At 37.0% G+C, this 13,428-nt stretch overlaps 1 protein-coding gene across 1 annotated transcript in view; it reads right to left on the reverse strand.

The window, feature by feature from the left end:
- Nucleotides 1-13,428, reverse strand: part of LOC116859025 (ATP-binding cassette sub-family A member 3-like) — a 141,093-nt gene that overhangs the window by 60,637 nt on the left and 67,028 nt on the right. Inside the window, exons 12-15 of the mRNA XM_032844014.1 lie at nucleotides 5,476-5,630; nucleotides 5,079-5,234; nucleotides 4,559-4,769; nucleotides 2,413-2,563 (exon numbers count right to left, since the gene is read on the reverse strand). Coding sequence (XP_032699905.1) covers nucleotides 2,413-2,563; nucleotides 4,559-4,769; nucleotides 5,079-5,234; nucleotides 5,476-5,630 — 673 coding nt within the window. The remainder of the gene's footprint in view (nucleotides 1-2,412; nucleotides 2,564-4,558; nucleotides 4,770-5,078; nucleotides 5,235-5,475; nucleotides 5,631-13,428) is intronic.

The raw sequence follows: 13,428 nt of genomic DNA on the forward strand, positions 1-13,428 counted from the left end.
ATTGTTGTGCTCTAAGAGTTCTTTAATATTTTGGATAACAGTTTTTTATCACATGTGTCTTCTACAAATATTTCTCCCAATCTGTAGCTTGATTTCTAATTCTCTGGGCATTGCCCATCACAGAGCAATTTTTCATTTTAATAAAGCCCAGCTTTTCAATGATTTCTTTCAGAGATCATGCTGCTGGTGTTGTATCTAAAAACTCATTGCCATACCAAAGGGCATCTAGGTTTTCTCCTAGATCTCCAGCAGTTTTTAGTTTATTTATTTGAGAGAGAGAGAGAGAGCATGAGAGGGGAGAAGGTCAGAGGGAGAAACAGACTCCCTGTGGAGCTGAGAGCCCAATGAGGGACTTGATCCTGGGACTCCAGGATCATGACCTGAGCTGAGGGCAGTGGTTTAACCAACTGAGACACTCAGATGCCCCATCTTCTAGCAGTTTTATAGGTTTTCATTTTACATTTAGACCTATGATCCATTTTGAGTTACTTTTGTGAAGGGTGTAAAATATGTGTCTTATTAATTTTTTTGCATATGGATGTCCAGTGGTTCTAGTACCATTTGTTGAAGAGACTATCTTTTTTCCACTGTATTGCCTTTGCTTTTTTGACAAAGATCAGTTGCCTATACTGATGTTGGTCTATTTCTGGATTGCTTCTGTTCCATTGATCTATTTTTCTATTCTTTCACTAATATCATACTGTCATGATTATGGCAGATTTATAACAAGTCTTCAAACTGGTTAGTGTCAGTCCTCCAACTGTTCCCCTTCAATACTGTGTTGCCTGCCTTTTACCTCTCCATAAACTTTAGAATCAATTTGTTGATATCCATCAAATAATTTATTGAGATTTTGATTAAGATTGCATTGAATCAAGGAGTGTCTGTGTGGCTCAGTCAGTTGAGGGTCTGACTCTTGATCTCAGCTCACAATTTGATCTTAGGGTTGTGAGTTTGAGCTCCATGCTGGGCATGGAGCATACTTAAAAAGAAAAAAAAAAAAAAAGGACTACACTGAATTATAGAGCGAGCTGGGAAAAACAGACATCTGACAATATTGTCTCTCTATACATAAACATAAAATATCTTGTTTTTTAGTTTTTTTATTTCATTCATCCAAGTTTGATAGTTTTCTTCATATAGAGTTTGCATATATTTGGTAGACTTATACCTAAGCATTTCATTTTTGGAGGTGCTAAATTTAGAAGTGTGTTTATAATTTCAAATTACACTTATTCATTGCTAATATATATAGGAAAGTGACTTACTTTTGCATATTAACTTTGTATACTGAATCTTTGCTTTAATCACTTATTAATTCCAGAAGTTTAGGGGTGTTTTTTGGTCAATTCTTTCAGACATTTTGTATAAGATGATCATGTCATCCTTAAACAAAGGTAGTTTTATTTCTTCTTTCCCAATCTACATACATTTCCTTATCTTTTCTTATCACATTAGCTAGGACTTTCAGCATGATGTTGAGAGCTGTGGTGAGAGAGGACTTCCTTGCTTTGTTCCTGCTATTAATGGGAAAGCTTCAAGTTTCTTACCATTGAGCATGATGTTAGCTACAGGCTTTTTGTAGATACTCCTTATCCAGTTGAAGAAGTCCCCCTCTACTTTTCTTTTGAGAATGCCAACAAGCTTGCTTTAAAGGAATATGAAGCTAGTAATTACATCTTGCAAGTTGGCCTGGTCCTGGAAGTTTATGATAAGTTTCCTCTTTCCTTAGTTTCTTTCTTTTGTTGTTTGCCTGGCTTTGGCAATGGCACAGTCCTAATTTCCATATGAAAATCCTGATGTAGAGCTGTGCACCATCATTCACACTATAAGACCCTAACATGAAGCCAGAACCAAAATGTCTAACATAGCCTCTCTATCTGCAAGACATTGTAATGGAAAGTTATAGCCAAAATTAGATCTAAAGTTGGAAGCTTCTTCTCTTGAAATGTCTGCTAAGGAATGAGCATCTGCCAACAAACCTGCCAGCCGACCAACATTAAAAAGTTGTTCATTGGAACCCTCTTTGTATAGCTGAGAAAGTACTAGCTTTTCTACCCCAAAGACAACACCATCTTTACATCTGATTCCAATAGCTATACTACTGTTTTCACAGCCTTCATAGCATATACAACTTGAAAAACTCTTCCATCAGGACAGAATGTAGAGGCTGACAATTCATACCCTGCCCCAACTGAGCTCACTGTGCTGAAACTTCTGGGACTTCAAGGCCCACTGAAACCGGAGACTAGTAACAGGCTCTCTCACTGGGTGCCCTGGAAAGTAAATTGACTATTACTTGTCAAGTGGCAACAAGAAATAATCTGCTTGCCAAGCCCAAGAAAACCCAGAAAAGCAAGAGTTATTTCTGGTAACCCAAAATCATTTATCTGAGATTTTCTGGATCTGTACCTGTGTGTGTACTTTTTGGGTAAGATAAATGATAATTCAGCTGCAACATCACTCTCCAGTCTGGCCTCAGGTATATGTTGATTAATCACTTCAATAATTTCTTCAACATTACAATGAGGTTCCTTCACCATAATTATGTGGTATCCCACACCTGAAAACAACCATTTAAAAATCAAAATTTTAAAAAGGTAACCTTCCAAATTAAACACTCTCCCCCCCCCCCCACCAAAAAAACGGGCTCTTGCCTGTTAAAAATATCATTTTTTAAGAGGAATCATGTTTGTGCTTAGGAGGAAATGGATTTCAAATTACCTTCAACCCATTCCTCTTAGTCAGTCCCTGACTCTTTAACCTTTGGGTATATAGGTTTTTTACTCTGACCACAATTTAAACTTGTTAAAGTTTTATTGTTATATATCTTTTTTATTTGGATTTTCTTCCTTCCATCATTCTTTAAATACTTAATGCTTGCTCACCACTTTTCAGACACATGTCAAAGTTTCAGACACATGTCATTCATGTTAATGAATGAAAACTGTAAAATTTTACCTTACTGTACTAGGAAGTCTTCACTTTGTCATATGAAAACAGGCTATATGGACTTCTAACACCAAGTCTGCCTGATACATTCGGGATTTTATACACACGCTCATGTTCATGTGCATGTTTGTGCACATATGTGTGTACAGGTATACACACCTATTCATCTTTCTGGTCTTGTTGCTCTTATTATTTTATAATTCATCACATTAAGGTGGCTTACTGTTAAATCCTAGAATGGAGCTTTGAAATCCACTATTTCTAACTTCTTCTTATATATACATGTGTACATCTAATGAAAACCACTCTTGTTTTTTTCAATGTCCTTCCATTTTCTATCCCTGACCGTCACACTTAATTTCTTATTGATCCTCCCAAAAAACCTTATGATCCAGGCTGACTTACTCATTGTTCTAGGGGTAATATAGTCACTTGCTTTCATTTACTTATCCAACTTCCTTAAAAATCATGTTCTTTTCTCCATTGCCTTTATAAAGCCTGCAGCTAAAGACATTCTATGGATAATCAATATACTTGAGTAACACTTTTGTGTCTATAACTAACCTACTATGAGAATATCAATTTCTATATCCTCGTCTGTTAGTACAAAGGCATTCAACAATATGAGTCCCTCTCTTTCTGACATTCACCAAATTGACTATTTAAACCCAACATCCTCTTTCATGGGAAATGGTAGCATATGAGAGTACAAAGCATGGGTCTTGGTGCCAGAGGGATCCACAGGTCCACTTACTCACATGCTTTGGATACATTACCTAATAAAAGCTCCAATGTTCTGCTTCATAAAAATGGTGATTTCATAAAGATTAGATGAGATAATGTGTGTAAATATGAATATAATAACTTATCTGTAAAATATGTGATTGGATGAGTGAATTCAAATACTGAATTCATGATTAATGGAACACCATGTTTAACTATTCTCATGTTTCCTCCCAATTTTGAAGCACTAACTGCTTTGAGCCATGTAATTTCAGAACAAATTATATAGGTTTTTATATTGTTCATTTTCATTTTACTAATTTCACTGACTAACCAGACTGTATATTTGTCAAGTCAAGATAATTTTATTCCATTGTTCAGTCACTTTCTGTTCAGTAAATTCTTGTTGATCAACTACCACATCTCAGGAATATTATTTATGAAAATAAACTTGAAAGTATTTAACTCATTATACTGGGAGTTTGATATTGATTTGATTGGAAAGGGTAAGAAATATCTAGTCACTGATTTTTTCCTCTCCAAGCCATGAATCTATGTACTAAATCCCTCAGAAGAATTACTTTACTCCTGCAACAAATTAACACTTCAGTAGAAGCTATATGAAAGAAATAAACATGACCTTTGTGGGGTCAAAAAAGAATATTTTCCAAGTTAGAATATACTTGTTAAGTAATAATGGGAAGTAATCAACTAGATAGGAACTGTCTAAATTACAAAGAGTTGATTTAAATAGTTTAGATCTAACATAATAGGACACAGGAAACTTTTGAAGACCTGTGTAGAGTGACAAAAAATTGTAATAATCATGTTAGAATAATATTATTAAGCCACTAGCATCCAAACAATGATCAGAGAGAGAGACCATATATTCTTTTCAGGAAAATTGAAGAGCCACAACACTGAAGGGATCCCTTGACCATGATGGCTATACGGTCACCCAGGACATCAGCTTCATCCATGTGATGGGTGGTCAGTAAGATGGTACGATCATATCTATACTGCTGAAGGACACTCCAGGTGAATTTTCTCGAAACTGGGTCCATGCCAGATGTTGGCTCATCAAGTATCACCACCTAAAGACCAAAAGAACAATTCATGATCCATGCTGTGTCCCTTATGGGATAACTTACTATTTGTGGGGTGCATATTTAAGTTAAGATACACAACTTACACTACATTATATTAAGAACTCTGCAAAATGTTAAAATAGTAATCTCAAAACCCATAATCACATTATACCACCAGGTCAATAATGGGAACCCCCTCTGATTATCATTTCAGAAGTTCCTTTTAGAAAGTTAGATTCATATCAGCCCTTAGGTTTGTGTCAGGTGAGTTTCATTTATCAACTGGAGCAGGGACTCATGTTAACCATTCTTTACCTTGGAGCCTCCTATAAGTGCTATAATAATAGAGAGTTTGCGCTTCATTCCTCCACTCAGTGACTGTGCAAGTGCATCACGCTTTTCCAGCAGATCAAAAGAAGTCAGCATGTTATTAACTTCTGTGGCACGTACCTCTGGAGGTACTCCTTTTATCTAGAAAGAGAGGGCCAGAGTTTACAAGGTGCTTCCAACTTTTACTTAAAAAATTCTTATATCAGAACTTCTCTTACACAGTTATCTATATATAAGACAATTCTTTTTCCTTTTGCTTTCCTTTATGGTAAAAGAACAATGCCAAAAAACCTTCCACCAAATTAGGGTAAGGATGTTGATCCTTGTTCACACTGCCTGAAGCATATGAAGAGTGGAGGAAAAGAACATCACTCTGACTCACCACACAGTAGAAATAGAGATGTTCTGATACTGTCAATTCTGAAAACAATATGTCATCCTGGGGGCAAAAGCCCAAGTCATTCCTGATGTGAATCATGTCTTTTGAGATATCATATCCACTAATATACACCTTTCCACTTGTAGGAAGAGTCAAACCTGGAATTAAGCAGAAGACATCACAGAAGCTTAGCTTCTGTGAGAGAACCTGACAACTGTCCATTAGCACCTAAACTTCAGTCTACTTAAGGATTACTAAAAAAAGTTATCAGAGTCTTCTACAGAAGAAATAGTCTGGTAAATATAAATGCCATGGTGATGGGGGAAGAAATATTTTTTCCTTTATTTTTTGCTTACCTATATATTCCAATTTTCAATGAGTATAAAATAATATTAATTATTTGAGTAATATAAAATGCTTTGAAGAATTTGCTGTTCCAATATTCTAGTACTGCTGTCTGCCATTTGACAACATATGTGAGCCATAATATGACCTGAGTATGGGATTATGAACATGGTGGTTGATTTTTTTTTAAAGATTTTATTTATTTATTTGACAGACAGATCACAGGTAGGCAGAGAGAGAGAGAGAGAGAGAGAGAGGAAGGAGGAAGCAGGTTCCCCTCCGAGCAGAGAGCCCAATGTGGGGCTCGATCCCAGGACCCTGAGATTGTGACCTGAGCTGAAGGCAGAGGCTTTAACCCACTGAGGCACCCAGGCGCCCCTGGTTGATTTTTTTTTTAAATGAAAAATTCAGAACGTAGGCCCCCTACCCTCTAGAAGTTAAAATTTTGTTGGAAGATAAAACATAATCACGTGTAATAGTCTAAAAATATTTGTATAACATTTATGCATAGATGGCAACTGGGCCAGTTTTCTGGTGAAACAGTTGATAATATACTAAATATAGTTACAAAACTCCTTCTTAAGTTCCATAACTCAATAATTCCACTTTAAGGGGTACTTAAAGTGGTTGAGCGCTGGACTCTTGGTTTTGGCTCAGATCTGATCTCAGGGTCATGGGATCGAACCCTGTGCTGGGCTTCCTGCTCAGCATGGAGTCTGCTTGTGTTTCTTTCTTCTTCCCACCACATGCTCTCTCTCTAAAATAAATAAAATAGATCTTAAAAAAATAATTCCACTTTAAAAAGTACACTCTGAGGGGCACCTGGGTGGCTCTGTCAATTAAGCATCCAACTCTTGATTTCAGCTCAGGTCATGATCTTGGGATTGTGAGGCTAAGCCCTGTGTGGGGCTCTGCACCCAGCATGTAGTTGGTTGAGATTCTCTTTCTCCCTCTGCCCCTCCCCCACAATGCTCTAAAAATAATAATAATTTAAAAATTTTTAAAAACACTCTGAAAAGAAAAAAATGTGTTCAAGATTGTCCATTACATTTAGGGTAATTGAATGTCCACCTTTACTCTTGTTGTTAGGTCTTCTAACTCATTTAACATTTGTCCCAGATTTTTCATTTTTAACAAAGTGTCATTATTAATGGTACTAACATAAGATGGGGCAGGGACTGGGTTGGAATACCTCTAACTTTGTATATCTGACTTCTGCCATTATTTTATCTAGAGGTATGTGAGAAGCATGCACAATAAAAAGAGTTATCACACTTCAATGCATGGTGTCTGAAAGAGGAACAGTAACAATATTTTCTGATACAATGTCACTAACACATCCATTTCAAGAAAATTATAGAGGTACTCTCTGATACAATAAAGTGGGGTAAGATGACTGAGGCTATGAACAGTTAACACAGACAAAACACAGCAGTAGAGTCCACACAACATACACCAGAAACACTTCCTGAAGCACCAGGTCCTAGACAATATATGCTCTCTCAGAACCATTACTCTCAGGAGCAGAAAATATAATAGGCTTACCTAACATACAGAAGAAGACAGAGACCTAGACAAAATGCCAAGGTGAAGGAACTCATCCCAAAATAAAGAAAAAGAAAATGTCACAGCCAGGGATATAATCAAAATAGATAGGAGTAATAAGCCTGATCAAGAATATAAAAACAAGCATAAGGATACTAGCTGGGCTTAAGAAAAGCACAGAAGACCTAGGCAGTCCATTATGGCAGAGATAAAAGACCTAAACTAGTCAGCCCAAAATAAAAACTGCTATAACTGAAATTTAAAACCAACTGGATGTAATGACCACAAGAATGCAAGAAGCAGAGGAATGAATAAGTGATAAGAAGATAAAATTATGGGGGCACCTGGGTGGCTCAGTGGGTTGGGACCTCTGCCTTTATCTCAGGTCATGATCCAAGGCTTCTGGGATTGAGTCCCACATCGGGCTTTCTGCTCAGTGGGGAGCCTGCTTCCTTTCCTCTCTCTCTGCTGGCCTCCCTGCCTACCTGTGATCTCTGTCTGTCAAATAAATAAATAAAATCTTAAAAAAAAGAAGATAAAATTATGGAATATAATGATTCTGAAAAGAAGAGGGAAAGAAAAATACTGGGTCATGAATATATACTCAGGGAATTCAGCAATTCTGTAAAGTGTAATAACATTCATATCACAAGAGTCCCCAAAGAAGAGAGGGGGAAAAAGAGGTGAGGGTTTATTTAAGCACATTAAAACTGAAAACTTCCCTAATCTGGGGAAAGAAACAGATATCCAAATTCAGGAGGTACAGAGAACTCCAATCAAAATCAACAAAAATAAGCCGACATGAAGACACATTGTGGTAAAATTTGCAAAAAAAAAAAAAAATAAATAAAAAATAAAAAATAAAAAATAAAAAAAAAATAAGGGGGGGAAAGTCCTAAAAGTAGCAAGGGAAAAAAAAATCTTTAACTTACAAGGGAAGACAAAGTTAGAAGCTGATCTGTCCACAGTAACTTGGAAAGCCAGAAGAAAGTAGCATGATCTATCCAACATCCTGAATGGGAAAAATATGGAGCCAAGAATATTTTATCCAACAACGCTGTCATTCAAGATAAAAGGAGAGATAAAAAGGTTCCCAAACAATAACTAAAGGAGTAGATGATCATTAAGCCAGCTCTGCAAGAAATATTAAAGGGGACTTGTGAGTTGAAAAGAAGAACCAAAAGTGACAAAGACTAGAAAGGAACAGAAAAATCTCCAGAAATAATGGCCTCACAGGTAATACAATGACACTAAATTCATATCTATCAATAATCACACTGAATGTAAATGGACTAAATGTTCCAATCAAAAGACATAGGGTATCAGACTGAATAAAACAACAAGACCCACCAATATGCTGGCTACAAGAGAATCATTTTAGACCTAAATACACATGCTGATTGAAAGTGAGGGGACAGAGGGCCACCTGGATGGCTCAATCATTTAAGTGAATGCCTTTGGCTTGGGTCATGATCCCAGAGTCCTGGGACTGAGACCTGCATTCGGCTCCCTGATCAGTGGGGAGCCTGCTTCTCCCTCTTCCTCTGCCCCCCACCAACTCATGCTCTTCCCCTTTCTCTCAAAAATAAAATATTTTAAAAAACAAAGTGAGGGGATAAAGAACCATTTATTATGCTAATGGATATTAAAAGAAAGCTGGGGTAGCTATATTTATATCAGACACAGTAGGTTTTAAACCAAAGACTATAATAAGAGATAAAGAGGGGCACTGAGTTTTAATAAAGGGGTCTAGGCAATAAGAAGATCTAACAACTGTAAATATCTATGCCCCCAACTTTTAAGGACACATCATTTAATAAAAAACATAAAGAAACTTACTGATAATAATACAGTAAAGGCAGGGGATTTTAGCACCCCACTCTCAGCAATGGACAGATCATCTACACAGAAAATGAATAAGGAAACAATGGCTTTGAATGACATATTAGACCAGATGGACCTAACAGATGTATTTAGAACATTTCACTTCAAAGCAGTAGAATGCACATTCTTTTTGAGTGCACATGAAGCATTCTCCAGAATAGATCACATACTGGGTCACAGATCAGCCCTCAACAGGCAAAAAAGATTGAGATCATACCATGTATACTTTCAGACCACAATGCTATGAAACCTCAAGTCAACCACAAGAAAAAAAATTTAGAAAGACCACAAATATATAGAAGTTAAAGAACATCCTACTAAAGAATGGGTTAGCCAGAAAATTTAAAAAGAAACAAAATAAAAGGAAACAAATGAAAAAGAAAACATGACACTCCAAACCTTTGGGATGCAGCAAAAGCAGTCCTAAGAGGGAAGCATATTGCAATACAGGCCTATATCTCAAGTAGCAAAATTCTCAAATACAGAACCTAACTTTACATCCAAAGGAACTAGAAAAATAAAGCCTAAATCCAGCAGAGGAAGGGAAATAATGGGCACCTGAGAGGCTCAGTTGGTTAAGTGTCTGCCTTTGGCTCAGGTCATGATCCCAGGGTCCTGGGACTGAGGCCCGCATTGGGCTCACTGATCAGCGGAGAGCCTGCTTCTCCCTCCCCCTTTGCTGCTCCCCTGCTTGTACTTGCTCGCTCTCTCTCTCCATCAAATAAATAAGTGAAATCTTTAAAACAAAAACAAAAACAAAAATAAACAAACAAAAAAAGCCCAGTAGAACATATCAATGAAACTAGGAGCTGGTTCTTTGGAAGAATTAGTAACACTGACAAACCCCTAGTCAGACTTATCAAAAAGAAAAGAGAAAGGGCCCAAATGAATAAAATCACAAATGATAGAGAGATCCCAAGCAACACCACAGAAATACAATCATAAGAGAATATGATAAAAAATTATATGCCTTTCTGATGGAGGCATAATACTCCATAGTGTATATGGACCACATCTTCCTTATCCATTCGTCCGTTGAAGGGCATCTTGGTTCTTTCCACAGTTTGGCGACCGTGGCCATTGCTGCTATAAACATTGGGGTACAGATGGTCCTTCTTTTCACTACGTCTGTATCTTTGGGGTAAATACCCAGGAGTGCAATTGCAGGGTCATAGGGAAGTTCTATTTTTAATTTCTTGAGGAATCTCCACACTGTTCTCCAAAGAGGCTGCACCAACTTGGATTCCCACCAACAGTGTAAGAGGGTTCCCCTTTCTCCACATCCCCTCCAACACATGTTGTTTCCTGTCTTGCTAATTTTGGCCATTCTAACTGGTGTAAGGTGGTATCTCAATGTGGTTTTAATTTGAATCTCCCTGATGGCTAATGATGATGAACATTTTTTCATGTGTCTGATAGCCATTTGTATGTCTTCATTGGAGAAGTGTCTGTTCATATCTTCTGCCCATTTTTTGATATGATTATCTGTTTTGTGTGTGTTGAGTTTGAGGAGTTCTTTATAGATCCTGGATATCAATCTTTTGTCTGTACTGTCATTTGCAAATATCTTCAACTTTTGTAGCAACATAGACGGGACTGGAAGAGATTATGCTGAGTGAAATAAGTCAAGCAGAGAGAGTCAATTATCATATGGTTTCACTTATTTGTGGAGAATAACAAATAGCATGGAGGACATGGGGAGTTAGGAGAAGGCAGCTGGGGGAAATTGGAAGGGGAGGTGAACAATGAGAGACTATGGACTCTGAAAAACAATCTGAAGGGTTTGAAGAGGTGAGGGGGTGGGAGGTTGGGGGAATTGGGTGGTGGGTATTAGAGAGGGCACAGACTGCATGGAGCACTGGGTGTGGTACAAAAACAATGAATACTGTTATGCTGAAAACAAATTTAAAAAAAAAAAGGAAAAAAAATAGGTGATGGGGATTAAGAGCACACTTACCATGATGAGCATGGAGTAATGTATAGAATTGTGGAATCACTATATTGTATGCCTGAAACTAATACGAGAATGTATGTTAACTACACTGCAATTAAAATTTTAAAAACTTTAAAAAAATTATATGCCAACAAACTATACAACCAGGAAGAAATAGATACAATCCTAGAAACATATAAACTATGAACACTGAAACAGGAAGAAATAGAAAAATTGAACAGACCCATAACCAGCAAAGAAACTGAATCAATAATCAAAAATCTCCCAACAGGGGAGCCTGTTTGGCTCAGTTAGTAGAGCATGCAGCTTTTGCTTTCAGGGTGGTAAGTTCAAGGCCCACATTGGGTTACAAATAAACTTAAAAAAAAAAAAAAATCTCCCAGCAAACAAAAGTCCAGGGCTAGATGGCTTCCTGGGAAATTCTACCAAACATTTAAAGAAGAATTAACAGCTAATCTACTCAAACTGTTCAAAAAACAGGAATGGAAGGAAAACTTCCAAACTCTTTTTATGAGGTCAGCATTACCTTGATTCCAAAACTATACAAAGACCCCAGTAAAGAGGAGAATTACAGGCCAATGTCCCAGATACAAAAATTCTCAACAAGATACCAGCAAATCAAATCCAACAGTTCATTAAAAGAATCATTCACCATGATCAAGGGGATTTATTCCTGAGCCGCAAGCATGGTTCAGTATTTGCAAATCAATCAAGTGATATTACACATTAATAAAAGAAAGGATAAGAATCATATGATCCTCTCAATAGATGCAGAAAAAGCATTTGACAAAGTACAGCACCCGTTCTTGATAAAAACCTTAAATAAAGTAGAAATAGAGGGAACATACCTCAACATCATAAAGGGCATAGATGAAAGACCTACAACAAATATTATCCTCAATGGGGAAAAACAGAGCTTTTCCTCTGTAGTCAGGAACAAGATAAGGATGTCCACCCTCACCACTGTTATTTAACAAAGAACTGGAAGTACTAGCCTCAGCAATCAGACAACAGAAAGAAATAAAAGGAATCCAAATTGGTAAAGAAGAAGTCAAACTTTCTCTATTTGTAGATGCCATGATAAACTTTCTCTATTTGTAGATGCCATGTAACTCTATGTAGAAAAACAAAAATATTACACCAAAAAGCTGCTAGAACTGATACAGGAATTCAGGAAAGTCGTACAATACAAAATCAACATACAGAAATCTGTTGCATTTCTATACCTGAATAATGAAGCAGAAGAAAGAGAAATCAAGGAATCAATCCCATTTACAACTGCAACAGAAACAATAAGATACCTAGGAATAAACCTAACCAAACAGGGAAAAGATCTGTACTCTGAAAACTAGAGAACACTTACAAAAGAAATTGAAGAGGACACAAAGAAATGGAATAGCATTCCATGCTAATGGATTGAAAGACAACCCACTGTTGCAATAGCTATACTACCCAAAGCAATCAACATATTTAATACAGTCCCTATCAAAATACAATAAGCATTTCTCACAGAGCTAGAATAAGCAATCCTAAAATTTGTATGGAATCACAAAAGACCAGAATAGCCAAAGCAATCTTGTAAAAGAAAAGAAAAGCTGGAGGCATCAAATTCTGGACTTCAAGCTGTATTAAAAATGCTGTCGTCATCAAGACAGTATGGTACTAGCACAATAAAAGACACATAGATCAGTGGAACAGAACAGAGAGCCCAGAAATGAACTCACAACTGTATGGTCAACTAATCGTTGGCAATGCAGGAAAGGATAACCAATGGAAAGAAAGACAGTCTAACAAATGGGGTTGGGAAAACTGGACAGCAACATGCAGAAGAATGAAACTGGACCACTTTCTTACTCCATACACAAAAATAAACTCAAAATGGATGAAAGACCTAAATGTGAAACAGGAAACATTAAAATCCTAGAGGAGAACAAAGGCAGCAACCTCTATGACAAGGCATAGCAACCTACTAGAGACATCTCCAGAGACAAGGGAAACAAAAGCAAAAATGAACTACTGGGGCTTCATGAGGATAAAAAGCTTCTGCACAGTGAAGGAAATAATCAACAGAACTAAAAGGCAACCTTTGGAATGGGAAAAGATACTTGCAATGACATATCTGATAAAAGGTTACTATCCAGGGGGAGGAGTCAAGATGGCGGAGAAGTAGCAGCTGAGACTACTTCAGGTAGCGGGAGATCAGCTAGATACCTTATCTAAAGATTGCA

Source organism: Lontra canadensis, unplaced genomic scaffold (genome assembly GCF_010015895.1).
Source record: "Lontra canadensis isolate GAN:19392208 unplaced genomic scaffold, GSC_riverotter_1.0 scaffold146, whole genome shotgun sequence".
NCBI lineage: Eukaryota > Metazoa > Chordata > Mammalia > Carnivora > Mustelidae > Lontra > Lontra canadensis.